Here is a 14,369-nt window from a genome sequence, read left to right as displayed (position 1 = left end):
GCTGTTGCCAGAGCAGCTCTCACTGCAGTGCTCAGTCTGCCTGTAGGTCTGAGAGGCTTTACGTCTCTGTTTCCCCCCCCCCAATCCATCTCGGCTGCGCTTTGTGTGCCTCTATCAATATTGGTTTGTGTCTATCAGTGGATAACAAGCATCTGTCTCTCTCGTTGTCCCGCTCCCTCTGCTCCCCCTGATGTGTCCCCCAGCAGAGAGAGAGACAGAAGGAGAGGAGGGTTCATTCCTCCTGGTCGAGTGACACCAGGAATTTCCTCTTTCTCCCAGGCTTCCCCCTGCAGCAGCCTCCCCTCGACCATGACACTGCTGGCCGCCGAGAGGTCACTTCTCATCAGGAACAAGTTCCGCTCAGGTGAGGACCCTGGCCGAGGCTCCACTCCACCAGATCAACACGGAGGAGGATCTATTTCACCTAAAACACCGGCTTTACATCTCGGGCATAATTGGCAACATTAGCATCAATATATGGAGGTGAACTGTTTACGATAAGTTATTGGCAGGTCAGTCACCATGTCCATCATGTGGTCAATAGAGTGAAGGTATTGATCATGGTGAATGGATTTAGTGTTTTTTTTTCTCACCGACAGCGATGTCTTTAATAGACGAGAGGACAGCAGAGATCTCTGCATGTTACTGTGTCGCACTTTGACCAAAACACAGGCTGGTTGGTTGTTAAAAAACAACAATGGGCCTTTACCAGGAAATGTATTCATTTTAATATCAAAACATTAATATGGGACACTCAGCTGTAAAGTTTTTCAAAAGATCATCAGTGAGCTTTATTAGGAATTTAACAGTAGTAACCAGAAGTTAAATTTCTTTAACCCAATGAAAAAAGAACACAACACAAATACAGAAAACTGTCATGCACACTACATCTGAAGTTGTTGTGCATTTGCCAGAAAACAGTGTTCATGCAAGACCTTCAAAGAAATAAACTCATTAGTGATTATTTGATCTCTTCTCAGATTTGATGCAGAGTAAAATGGGTCTTATGTGGATTTGATTTGAAATGTAAAAGTAGGTTGCAGATATAAGATTACAGTCTAAAAGGTTATCATTGAAGGTGACATGAGAAGTGAGCGCACTGGGGGAAACGACAGCTGACATCGACTCTAAATTATATCCCTGAGTTGTACGTGTACAAAAGAAGTTCACTAAGCTGAAAGACAACAACTTCAGGACACAGCCATGATACTTTGATACACAATTAAACAACTGTCCCTAGAACTGCAGAGTGCAACCTTCAGCAGTTGCAGTGGCTACTGTTGTGGTTCCGGGCAGCTGTCGCAAACGTCTAGTAAAATAGAAAGGCGAGGAAATGACATGGAGACTGTCCCTTAGGTGAACAAACACCTGCTGGAAAACATGATTCTCTGCGGCAGCTGCTCGGTTTGAAAACATGTATGTACGAAGTTGAGCACGAGGAATATATATCAGGCTGAGAGTATAGACTATCAAACCAACGTATGTACTTTGGATATTGTTAATGATACAGTTTGTCTTAGTTTTTATTCAGTGTTTAAAGTTGAACAATCTCATTGTTGACCTCGGATGTGACTTGGTTCAAATTCAAAATTGTTTAAGTTGAAGTCATGATTCCCAACCTTTTCAGCTTTTATGTGTTTGAACTGCAAGAAGTTCAACCAAAGAATTGTTTAACTTCAACTACTTAAAAGGCCATTATTCATCACGGAAATTAGAAATAAACAAACAAAATGATGTATTTCCTATAACTCCAATTTAAATATCAAACATGTCGTTGGCAGACAAGCATGCACACACACACAGTGAGACCAAACAGAAAACTTCCCTCTGACAAGCACTGCTTCTCTGATGTCTTAAGCGGACGGAGCCCAGTGTGCAAATCTGCTGTTAAACCCAGATTTGTGAGATGTTTTGAGTTGTCAGAGAAGCAGCAGAGCAGGAAGAGTGCGGTTAGCAGCACAAATGAGGATGACGTGAGGAGTAGGGGATGCATGAGACGCTTGTGGAGAGAGTGGGACAGCTGAAGGGGGGATGGGACCAACAGAAATAGACATACTGAGAGATAAATAGTTGCTGCCCTCAACCCCCCTGCACAGCGCCACCCCTCTCTCCCCCCTGCCCTCGTCATGTCTCTCAGGTCTCAAAACTCAAAACCAAATGTATCATGCACTGAGGGAAGCACTGGGCGGTCCGGGCCCAGGCCTACCTCACTTCACCTGTTGGTGTGTGCGTGCTGAATTAACATGTGTGCGTAGACGTGTGGTCAAGTGTAGATGTTTGCAGACATGCGAGAAGATACATAATCTACAAGCACCGCAAAGTATGGGGTGATATCAGTTCCAAGGCGGTATCATTTAACAGTGACCGAGTTGCCTGCTGTTGCTCACACGTACCTTGTGATGTCAGCAGGATTTTTTTTGTCTCAGATTATTTGTCCTGTGAAGGGAAATAAACTAACTCACTGTAATATTTCATCATTTTTTGATCTCTCTCTCTTTCAGTGCTGCAGTTGAGGATTCAGAACCGGAGGCAGAGTGAAATCAATGCAGACTCTGGTTAGTCCATGTGTGTCATTAACATTGTGATTGATCCATCCACACTATGACTGCATGTTGGATTTCATACGAATGAAGTCACCTCTCTCACCGAAAGATGATTGACTATTGATCACTCAATGTCTGTGCACATATTTACCGGCTTTTACCTCCTTTGAATACACTTCTGGAGTGATTTACACAGAAACACTTGTTGAACAACGGCAGCAATAACTATAGATTTAAATCCAACAACACAATGACCTAAAATATACATGATATGCAAAATATGCCCAGTGCCAAGTCTGCAAAAGGGCCTCACACAAAGCAGCTATCATGATTGTAGAGATGCACTATAACAAGTCTTGCATTATTTAATTTGAATGAAACTGATATATCGGCAATTTCATCACAAGTAAATATATGTACCCAAATATCATTCAATAACAGAGTTGATAAATTGTACCATAAGCTCAAATTCCTTTATATTCCTCTGCATCTGAGTGGAATTGTTTAACATTTTAGTCCATATCGTAGTAATATGAAAAGCAATCCCAGCTACTTTGTTGCGAGGCACAGCACCTGGCTCCAGGTCCCACTGGGCTGTCTGAGGCTGAAAGAGGCTGCACAAGAAGAGCTGCACGTTCTGATACCTGCCGACATGAGAGAGCGGCTGCCAGGCTCCACGCTGTAACGTGGAGGAGCTGGAGTTTAAAAGGCTGAGAGAGAGATTTGTTGGTGCAGCTGCGATTCTGCCCCACTCGGCTGACGCTGTCTAAAGAAATAGCAAAATGAGAAATCAGTTTTTAGAAAATGTCCTCGTTATTTAGAATTCATCTCATAACCACGTCTTCTTTGTCTTCATAGGATTGAAACCGACTGCTCCAACTCCAAAAACAGAGAAAGACCAGAGTGAAGCTCTGGTGAGTTTCATCCCAACCATCAGATTTCACACTATGCATCAAATACTGATTTTAAAGCATTAATTGATTGTTTAAATTTGTAAATTTTTATTGGCAAATTAAATAAATAAAATATGTGTTAATTAATAATTAATTAAATCAAATATTTAAATAAATCTACGCATCGACACATACATTATAAACCAATACACATAATATGTGAATAGAATTAGGATGAGTGGATTGATTTGATCGGACAGAATGAGAATAAATCTTTAGCTGCACTTATCAATATCGTCTGTAAGTAAGTTATTAAGAAATGAACAATGTATACTGATGGTGAATGGTGAATGGAATGTAATTATACAATACATTTATAAACACAAAATATATACTTACAACCTCTATAATAGTTTCACTGGTGAATATCAGTAAACCCTGGTGTTCTAGTATTTCATTCACACTGACACCGAGGTATAGTTTTATTTACCCTCAGTGACCTGCTGTCTAATCTTTCGCTTTTGCTCTGACCTGATGTTTCCTGCTGCAGCGTCTAAATGAAGATGGTACCACTCAGAAGTTGCCCCCTAGTGGTCTGAACACTAAAACCACACAAGGTAGATACTCCATCTATACCCAAATGTTACTGGGTCCGGTTTTACCCTCGTCTCCCTCCTCTCTGTCAGCGTTGTGTTACTTCTGAGCTGATTTCCTCTCCATTGTTGTGCGAGGAAATGATTTGTGTAAATATGGCGCTGTTTCATCAGCTGTCAGTTAAACAGAAATATGACCTTGCTGCACTTTGATTTTTTTAAAAGCTGCCTTCAAACATATCAGTGATTGACGGCATGTGATAAACCCGCCCATCCGGAGATCAGTCATCTTTTTTCCTCCGGCGCTGACATCTCACTGTGTCATCTCACTTTCCCTCTTTATCTCCCCACCCTCTAACCTCGTTTTTAATTTGAAAAGACTGTTATTCTAATAACACAACCGTCTGATCTCCCAAAATGTCCTTCTCTGCCCTTTTCAAAAATACCATGTGGATGTGTTTGTATCCGGGGGAATACTGAGCATCTCCCTGTAGACTGGAGTGTTTACTATTTTTTGATGCCTCTGTTGGTTTGATTTTGGGACTGATCGCCCGTGGCAACAATGTTGTGCATGCTCACATCACATATGTTCTGCAATCCTGTTGCCTCTCTCTCTCTCCAATCTCTCATCCACTGATCTCCCATCTGTCCCCCTTCTTCCTGCCTAACTCCACCATCCCTCCCTCCCTCCCTCCCTCCCCCCCCAGTAGAGAGGAGTGTGTGTGGCGCCCACAGGCAGAAGAAGGCTCGCCACGCGCAGGACCTCACCGAGAGGATCCAATGTCAGCCTGGACCTGTGGAGCAACAGCACCAACACACGCTGCCCCTGGAGAACCGTGAGTCAACACACTGACAACACACACTCTCACACACACACACACACACATTCTCCACCTACCCAATCTCCTCCTCTGACCTTACCTCCTTTCACTTTTCATCTCCTCAGGTTCGGCCTCCTTCCCTCTCTCCGCTGATGTCTTCGAAGATGACATCTCCTCCTGCGCCTCCTCCTCGCCCCCTGGGCAACATGGCGTTCACCAATCACCGGCCTACTCTTCTCTACCGGGGCTCCCAGGCGACCAATTACTGAGTGACTTCTCAGCTGTGGGCCCGCCCCTTAACCACAGCCCCGCTCACGCTCAGGTGAGGAAACAGGGTCGAGGTTTGAGATGGATGTGAAAAGAAAGAAAGTCTGATAAACAACCTCTGATATACACATTAAAAGTGAATGATGCGTGTATATGGGGTCGTACGCCAACTCTGATAGTCTTATTATATTTTGCCTTTAGTCTGGTTTGACGTTGCTCCCGGCAACCGAGGGCATCAGACAACCTATGACTGTAACGCTGGGTGAATCAAACTCCATGGCAACAACTGGGAGACCAAATGGGATGTTTCTGACCTCTCAGACCACCCCCCTGCTGCCAAAGGTAATGTGGGGTTAGTGCATGATAATGATGTCACAGAAAAAAAAAAACGTGCTTCAGCTGCTAATTAAAATGTATAAGGACCACTTCTGTTTTCAAAATGAAAATGAATGGCAAATAAATGCAGAATTATGTCCTTTTCGTTGAGAAAACCATGTGCTTGTCATGGTAACAGCCTTTCACAGCAGGTATACAACATAAAAAATAATCGAGCCGTGTAGAGGTCTTTAACCCGACAGGATGGTCACTCCTCTGTTTTGTCAAACACATTGTGCTGTAAGCTGCTCTGCATTCATTACTGTCACTTTGCACTTCTGGGGTAGCTCAGTATTTGCCCCATAGGTTAACGCATTCATACACCAGCAGCGTGTGCTGTCATCAGGAGCTTTGTGAGGCATTGTTACGTTTCATGTTTAACCTTGACACGCGGCAAATATTGTCAAACAACGTAAAAGCGACTTGACATTCCTCCATGATGTTTTATTCGCTGTTCTTTAAATGACTCGCCACAACCACAGTATAGTTGCAATGTAAGGACGTGTGGGAAATGTGCATCTCGACAGACAGCTCAGCCTCCCAGCCCGACCTGCTCCTCCCTGCACTTCAACCACCTCCCCCGCCCACGGAAACCGAGGGACACCAAACCCAAAATGAGGAAACTCAAGTATCACCAGTACATTCCTCCGGACCAGAGAGGAGCTGCTGGCACTGGAGGTATCCGTTTGTTTCTTTTTTTTTCTAAAAAATCAATCAGAAGCATTTTATTGTTTAAAATCAACACTAAATCAAATCAATTTCTTCAGCGGGAGGAGCCAAACAGAAGAGCACTACCCCTACCCAGTCTTTAGACCCCGCCTATTCCCACCTCTTGAAGCAGCAGCAGGTCATCCTCCAGCTTCAAATCCTCCAGAACCAGCAGCAGCAGCAGCAACAACAACATCACCAGCAGCAGCAACAACAACAACATCAGCAACAACAACATCAGCAACAACAACAACAACAACATCAGCAGCAGCAGCAGCAGCTACAACCACAGCAGCAGGTCGCTGTTGTATCCAGGTATGCATTGAGCTCCCTGGTGATAAGTGCCAAGTAATTCAATCTGAGCCAAGTTCACAGCAAGACGTCAATGCTGCTGTCCTTCTTGCAGCAGAGATCACTGTGTGAAATCCTCTGGAGCCCTGCCCCTCAACCCCCAGCCTGTGCCTGCCACAACCAACCACACCCCCATGGACGCAAACCCAGCGTCCAACCCCGAGCCTCTGCCTGCAAACCTTGTTGATCTGACAGTAAGAGACGCATGTCTATCATACCTCACTCCGCTAAGGCCCGACAGCTCCCGAATGAAACCATTTCACTAGATCTGGATTTTATTTGGATCTGCACCAAATGCATTTACAAATATCAATCTAAATATGTCTCATGAAAACCCACAAAATACTCCAATAAATGAAACTCCCTATCTCCCAATGTTAAAGAAATGGAAAGAAATTCTGAGATCAAAACATCAAAATTGAATGGGTTCTTCCTGACCCACACAGGTTTTGTCAAGTAGTCAAGTAGTTTTTGTTTAAAAACAAACAGACTTCATTACCTCCCTGCAGACAATAATTGATCTAAAAGCCTATAAGATATAGATCCGAGAACTGATTTATGATTATAAGAAACTTTGCCCTCTGCCCTTCCAACCCCGTCTTTTCCCATTCCTCAGGTGTCAGAGTTGCGGCAGCAGCTGCGGAAGCGTGGCCTCCCCGTCTCCGGCACCAAGCCGGCCCTGTTGCAGCGTCTACTTCCCTTCCAGCTTCCTCACGCTCACCTCCCTCCTGCTCCTCTATGCCAACTGGGTACCAACCAGGAGCCCCTCACTCCATGCCCCCTGCTGCCACCCAGCCACAGCCCTGGCTCCAGCTCCAGCTCTGGACCGGACTCGCCCGGCAGCCCGAACCAACAGCTCTACATCCAGGACAGAGGACTTCCTAATGGGATTCTCAGTGACAGTCCAAATGGGAATCTGAATGGCGTGCCGAGCAGGTTCACAAATGCTGGGTCAGTCAGTTTGGCAGGGGAACAGTGCGGTCTTACCAACGCCGTCTTCCTGGCTCCTGCCAGCACCGCCTCAGGAACTCCCAGTCCCAGTCTCCCCATGTCGTCCTCTTCGCCCCTGCAGTGTGTGACTCCCTGGAGAAGTGAGAGCGAGCAGCAGCAGCAGCAGCAGCAGGAGCTGAACGTGGAGCTGGAGATGAGGCAGAGGATACGGAGCAGGCCCAGGGACCGCTCCACCAGCACTGGGAATGAGGTGAGGACAGCCAGCCACTTGGATGTGTTGCAAAACTGCTCATTTAGTGAGAATTAATTGCATGAATTCCCTTTTCTCCCCTCCATTCCTTCAGTCTTGTGACGGCTCCCTGCATCCTTTCCTGCAACAGGATCCAGGATGCTCCCGGGGGAAACCAGAAACAGATGCACAGACAGAGGTGCTGTTCACACAGGTAAACACACAAACCAATACACACATTTCTCACATAATCGCATGCAGACGTCTCTTTTCAAAGACACACTTCAGAGCCTTTAATGTAAAATACCTCTCTAACATCAGCTTCCTCCTATCACCACCTGCGGACTAATCTACCCCCGCTTTCTAATCAGGTGTTTTGCTTTCAACCATGTGATGTGATTGGCCAGGACTTTGAGCTGCCGGTGCAGATTACAGCCAGTCCTGTGCAGACCTTGCCCAGCGTTCGCAGTTTGGAAGAAGAGCTACAGGAGGCTATCCAGAAAGCACAGGTCAGTGTCTGTAGATGAATAAGAGGACATCATTAACAATTTCTTTTGAACGAGGGAATTAAGCTTTTTTTTTCTCCCCCTTTGGCCACAGATGGACCCTCGGCAGTCCATAGATGACATTTTGGACGAGCCTATTACTTGCGATGGTGAGTGTCCTTTAATTAATAAAGAATAGAACTTAAATGGCACTCATTCATCTTTCAGGGTCTAATCCTTTTAACCTCCTCTTTTCTAGACTCCGTCAATGTCTCTGATCTTAAATCCCCGGTCCACTCTGCCCCCGGCCCATCTCCTCCTCCTCCTCCTCCTCCTCCTCCTCCTCCTCAAGTCGATCAGTCCCAGGCCTCCCAGCAGCACACCAGGGACGACAACTTCCTGCCCTCGCCACTTTGCTCTTCTCTCTTGCTGGAGCTACCTCCATCTCCCGCGGTAATGAACCCCAGCCAGGTTGTGCAGGCTCCTCCCCCACCTCCCATCTGCACCTCCCCTCTGCCGTCCACTGTGAAGTCACGGAAGCGACGGGCTCCGACTCTGTTTGACGCTGCCGACTGGCTCGAGACGCTGACGTGTGGCCTCCGCCCTCTCACCCCCCCGACTGCTCCCTTTGTGGAGTCCGACTTCAGCCTGGATTCAGATTTGAATGTCAATCGAGTGTTGGATCTGATGATAGAGCAGTGGTGAGGATTCGTGTGCACATAACTTACGTGTTTATATTTGATGGTAATGAATGGGGCAAAACGTATGCATCCCCCAGAGGGCACAAGATTGTGATTAGAGGCCCCCCAAACCGTCCATCCATCCCTGATCTGATAGGCTGCCAGAGTCACCGGCTCCACGCAATGTCGAGAGCTGGATTCATCGCAGCGATCAGATCAAACATGGCTTTGATGGGGCAGCAAGAGCACAAACACATGTACACACATGCACCCGACGCACACATAGACACTGCATAGCGCTGTTTTAAAGCACTAGGGTTCAGCCGGGGAAGGCAAACAAGCAACACATCTGTGGACCGACACACTCCACGGCACAATGTTTGCAGTGCAAAACAAAAGAAAACCTGGTGGCTTATTAATTTAAACATGCTTCCTGGCTGCACTGGGAGAATGTTGTTTCTGACTTATCTCCAAAAACCCGCTGTTGGACTGGGTTGAGTGTGGCCCCAGGTGTTGACTCAGTCATAGAGTCCTAACCATTCATAAAGCCCATTTAGAGTGTGTAAAAGCCAGACAGAGCACACAGCTTGTGTGTGGCTCCAGACCTTAACCCCGGTGCCAGACACACAGTCGGCATGCAGAGAGAGAAAGCTGGCACTAGCCACAAACAAGCAGTGTGTGTGTGTGTGTGCGTTTGTGTGCATGTTTGTTAAGTATGCGTGTGTTCAATATGTCTGACAGAGTGTGACTGTGCACACAAGACTGCTTTTGTTTGTATGTGTCAACACACAAACGCTTCCATGTATATTTATCAGCAATAATGCCAAAATGCACTTGTAGCTATTTGTTTGCTCACGATCACATGTATGCGTGTGTGTGTGAATGTGCGAGTGTGTGTGTATGCGTGTGTGTGTGAGAGGATACATGTGAAAGACACAGGAAAGACGTGGAGGATTTTTTCTGTGTCCACATCCAGACCAGACGTTTCGTTGTAGTCTCTTTGCCAGCGGGCAGTAACTCCAGTGTAGTTATCCAGTGTAATCATCAGGAACAGAAACCACGTTACCTTGCTCAAGTTATCCAGCGGAGCAATCAGGCAACCACCCAGCAAACAGTCCTCCAACAAATGAACCAATCAGACGAGTGAAAGTTTCCTCATCGCAAAAAAAGAAAAAAACAGGTGGTCATTCTGTTCCCCTCTTAACCCCCGACAGCGCGTGGCCCCACCGCTCGGAAGCTTACGCTGCTACTTGCAAAGCCAGATTTAGCCAGATTTATGACCCGACCCCACACCTGTTCACTTTGTGTAAATGAATTCCACAAATGTTTCTATTTGACAATGCTGTACGATACACAAAAAGAATGACCACTTCTATTAAGAGAAGATGCACTGTAGAATTAGTTAAATTGAATATAGATGAGGAGAGAATATGAAACTAGTCGTGGGGCTCGGAGATGAGCGCCGAGCTGATGCGGTAAAATGCTGCATGTTCTCTTAATGGCGACAGTGATGTTGCTTTTATACTGTAGATGATTTACTGGCGGCGCAGGAATGGGTACATTATTTGTTTGCATAATAAACGTTCAGTGAGTTATGTCCATTCTCAACCCCCACTTAACATAATGACATTAAAGGGAAAGAACTGACGGAGGCTAGCTGCCATTAGCCCCTTGCTGTACCACATAAATGTAATTTAGATACAAAGTCCCATCTACATAAAATTACATTCTGCCATTGATTGGCCCACCGACCCATCAATCATGTTGGGAGAGCTCTGATTGGCTCATCCATATCTGGAACATTAATCTCGTTCCATAACTGACTGGACGTCCTTCTTTATGACCACTTTATTTTGAAAAAAAAGGTAACGTTTTGTGATCTGTGTGAAGGCGGCGGAACCGGGCAGATCTGAGGTCATGTCACGTTTGTTGTCGGCCTGATTTTTTTTTGTTCTGATGATGAACTAGTGTCTTACCAAGCAAGACAGCCTCAGTGGATTCTTACTAGAAGAGGATATCTGTGCATCTGCACTTCTTCAGCACGGTATTACAGCTTTATGTTGAAGCAGTTGTTATACAGCTTTCACTAGAGACACTATGAAAAATGCAGCTCAGTGTGAGTGGACCGCTGTGATAATCACGGTGATCAATAAACGGTGCCTGCTGCATCAAAAAAAGAAAGGAGAAATTGGCAGGAGAGTAAGATGCTACCTCCTGTGACTTCCAGTGCTTTAGGGCCCACACCAGTGTTTTCCTTGTTTCTCATGTAATTTCCGAACACTGGAGCAGAGTCTTCCTGGAGCAAACCCCCGAGATGCTTCCACAGGTTTGGTTAAACCTTTGAGGACGTCAGCTTGAAACATTGGGGTGTTTCAGGTAACTGAGACTCTGCTGGCCACTTCTGCTGCTACTGTAAAATGTGAGACAAGATTAAATGTGTTTGCTTTTATTTATTATGTAACTTATTCATGCAAAATGATATCACCCTCTGTCCAAAATGTATTTAAAAGCATTGAGAAAATTAAAGTCTTAATAGATTTTCTATGTGGTTCCCTCTCTGTTTCTTTTATCCTTTCATGTTAAGTGCAGCTAAGAGCTCCAATGGTACGTTTAGAGGATTTACACTTTGATTGCTTTTTGAATAAAAAACTACTGATCACTCATATTTTTCCCCCCAAAACTCCCTCAAATTATGTCTTATCAAATATTGATGATCACTAAGTAAGTTAAATATTCATCTGCACCAATATGCTGCTTAAATATCTATGAAACAGCTGTAACATCCCCATGGCTGGTGATAAATATGAATGACACAGTGTTTTAATGTGGAGGAACAGCGACACAGCTGTAAACGAAAAGCTGGATAAACTACGACCTCCAGTCAGGGATCATCCCAGGCAACGGGACACTGAAAGAAAAAAAAAAATTCACATCACCATCATCCATCCATCATCCATTAGTTATAACCTTGTACACTTTACACGCAGGGAGGCTGGAGCTTATCCCAGCTGACACTGGACAAAGGTGGGGAACATTGTTGGACAGTTTTGCCAAATTGAGACAGAAAACCATTTACTCAAACACTCGCACACACATCTACAGGTAACATGAGAGTCACCCATCACCCTAACCCTGCAGGATTTTGGATGATGGGACACAATGGCTCCTTCCTGTCTGCAGATTCAAACCCAGAAACCTTTTTGCTGTCGACAACACCATCGTTCCTTTTAAATATCTTCTAATATCACAGGATACTAGACAAATTTGGTCATAATGACAACGTTATACAGATGAAAAGTGGTGCAGTCGTATTGATCCCTTGCAAAATACGAAATCCCAAAGCAATTACTCTTCTTTGATGGAACTGTTATTAGGCCACATTCTAGGAGCAGGTGTACTTTGAGCAATCATGCTCATAACCCCTACAGAGCACAGTGCTGGCTTCAAAACTGTAGCTGATGTCAGTATGAGTCATCCTGTGGGGACCATGAATATCTCTACAACATTTCATGACCAGCATTCCAATGTGGGTGTGTCAGTAAAAGTCCAAAATGTCATCTTGCTGGTGACACTCAACAGAGAGTCTGAACCTGGAGGTTAATGCCTTTGTTACATTGTTTGTATTTGATCCGTTTAGTTTCACATTGTGATTCAGTGTGACATGTCAACATCCTGACATCATCACCTACATGGGCCGCGTCTGTACTCGACAATGATTGGTTTGTAGAGGGGTGTGTGTTTGACGTCGGTGTGTTCGTCAGCTGTTGAATCTTTCCATCACAGATCCGGTTCACTTTGTTTACATTGCTGTCATTGTAACACCACTATGATTAAATCTTTAGAGCTGAAGACTGCAAGCAATCACGCAATCTGCTTCTTCTTCTTCTTCTTCTTCTTTTTCTTCTTCACTCTGCACCTAGCAGTACTGCAAACATTTGTAATGCCACTGAATGTGAACTGGTTTCTTAGTTGCTATGATCATAATATATACTGTGTTTTACAAACCATGCATTTTTTTCCCATTTAAAATTCCTGCACACAGCTTCTTGTGTAAACTGCGTATCTTGACTTAATGGATCCCCGTGAACCTGATGGATGAGTCTGGATGTTTCTGCTCTCTGATGTCTTGCCAAACAACTCATGCTGCTCCCCAGTGCAAGAACACGCCTTTGTAGTCTCTTTCCCTTTTTCCACCTTGGACTTAATGACCATATAGTTTTATTTAGCAGATAAGACACTCTTATTACAAGTGAGCTATACCTGTATAAAAGCAGGTGAGTTGATTAATTGATTGAGCGATCACAGACCACGATGTGGTGTGAGGATCCATCTCCATTCCAATCAAAGATGGAATTTAAAGATGCAGCAGACAACAAATCAGAGCAATCTAAACCGGCCTGTGTTTGTTTGGCTCTACAACGAGTGGAAGCTGCATATATTGATAAGTTTAACCAAACCTGCCTGGAGACGGTGCACAAAGGGAGGAAATAAGATGAGACAATCTCCTCTCTTTGACTCATCCAGCCGGGGGTGAGTGTGTTTTCACAGTGGTAATACTCCAAAGCTGTGACCAGGGTGTAATGAGGGATTCTCTGTAATGGCCCCAGTAGCCGTTCCACATGACTAACTCCACGTCCCAACCTTTGCAATAACCGCTTCCTGGGAGATTTCATGGGAATTAAAGGTAGAAAGGTGTGTTTCATATGCAAAGCAGGAGTCTCTCGGTGAGACGTGAGCTGGTTTGTGTGGATTCTCTCTCTCTCTCTCTCTCTCTCTCTCTCTCTCTCTCTCTCTCTCTCTCTCTCTCTCTCTCTCTCTCTCTCTCTCTCTCTCTCTCTCTCTTTCCACTACTTGCTCTCTCGTTTTGTCTCTTGGGTCGACGCTGGGGTGGGCTGCTGGCAGGTGAGGGGGGGGGGGTTGCTGGTTGAGGTAGGCTTTGATCACTGGCAGAAGGTCGCTGTGGTTCGATTTCTGTGCCGCTCCTCTGAGAGGTTCGCACTGCAATTATAAACCATGTGAGAGAAGGCGGGGGGGGGTGTTCACTCCTCAGCAGCTACTGTAGCCTGTGTGTTCGTTAGCCATCGTGTTTACAGTGGGAGGAAGGAAAAGGACATCACCCAATATATGCAATAAAATGAAATCCACCAAATAACCTCTTTGCTATTTGAGCTGTGTGGTTAAAGGAGACTAAATAAAGGACAAAAAATTTTTTACACATTCAACAGATATAGTTACTTTTGTTTTGTGTTTTTGGCCAACCAACAAATACAAATTCAATATTTCCAGGCTCTTTAGGGGCTAAATGCTGCACACTATAGGTAACTTTGACTGTATGCTATTTGGGGCTGTGCAGGATGTGTACCTTGAGTTTTTAAAGAATTTTGACTGAAAACAGCTGGCAGCCACAGCAAATGGTTGAGCGGTGAGAGTGAAGCAAAACATTAAGTTACACAGCGGAAAAACAAAGCCCTGA

The 14,369-nt window shown here is 45.0% G+C and overlaps 1 protein-coding gene across 1 annotated transcript; it reads left to right on the top strand.

Moving 5' to 3' along the window:
• Positions 1 to 309: 309 nt before the first annotated feature.
• si:dkeyp-69b9.3 (myocardin) lies at positions 310 to 8,921 on the top strand. Its single transcript, XM_061081541.1, has 15 exons — positions 310 to 364; positions 2,502 to 2,555; positions 3,402 to 3,457; positions 3,987 to 4,053; positions 4,740 to 4,865; positions 4,976 to 5,172; positions 5,319 to 5,459; positions 6,020 to 6,170; positions 6,260 to 6,440; positions 6,607 to 6,745; positions 7,168 to 7,752; positions 7,847 to 7,945; positions 8,103 to 8,240; positions 8,332 to 8,386; positions 8,476 to 8,921. Exons 1-15 carry the CDS (start codon positions 310 to 312, stop codon positions 8,919 to 8,921), a joined length of 2,490 nt encoding a protein of 829 aa, XP_060937524.1.
• Positions 8,922 to 14,369: the final 5,448 nt, after the last annotated feature.

The sequence above is a fragment of the Limanda limanda genome, chromosome 11 (assembly GCF_963576545.1).
Source record: "Limanda limanda chromosome 11, fLimLim1.1, whole genome shotgun sequence".
Taxonomy (NCBI): Eukaryota; Metazoa; Chordata; class Actinopteri; order Pleuronectiformes; family Pleuronectidae; genus Limanda; species Limanda limanda.
This window is presented reverse-complemented; position numbering and strand designations above follow the sequence as displayed.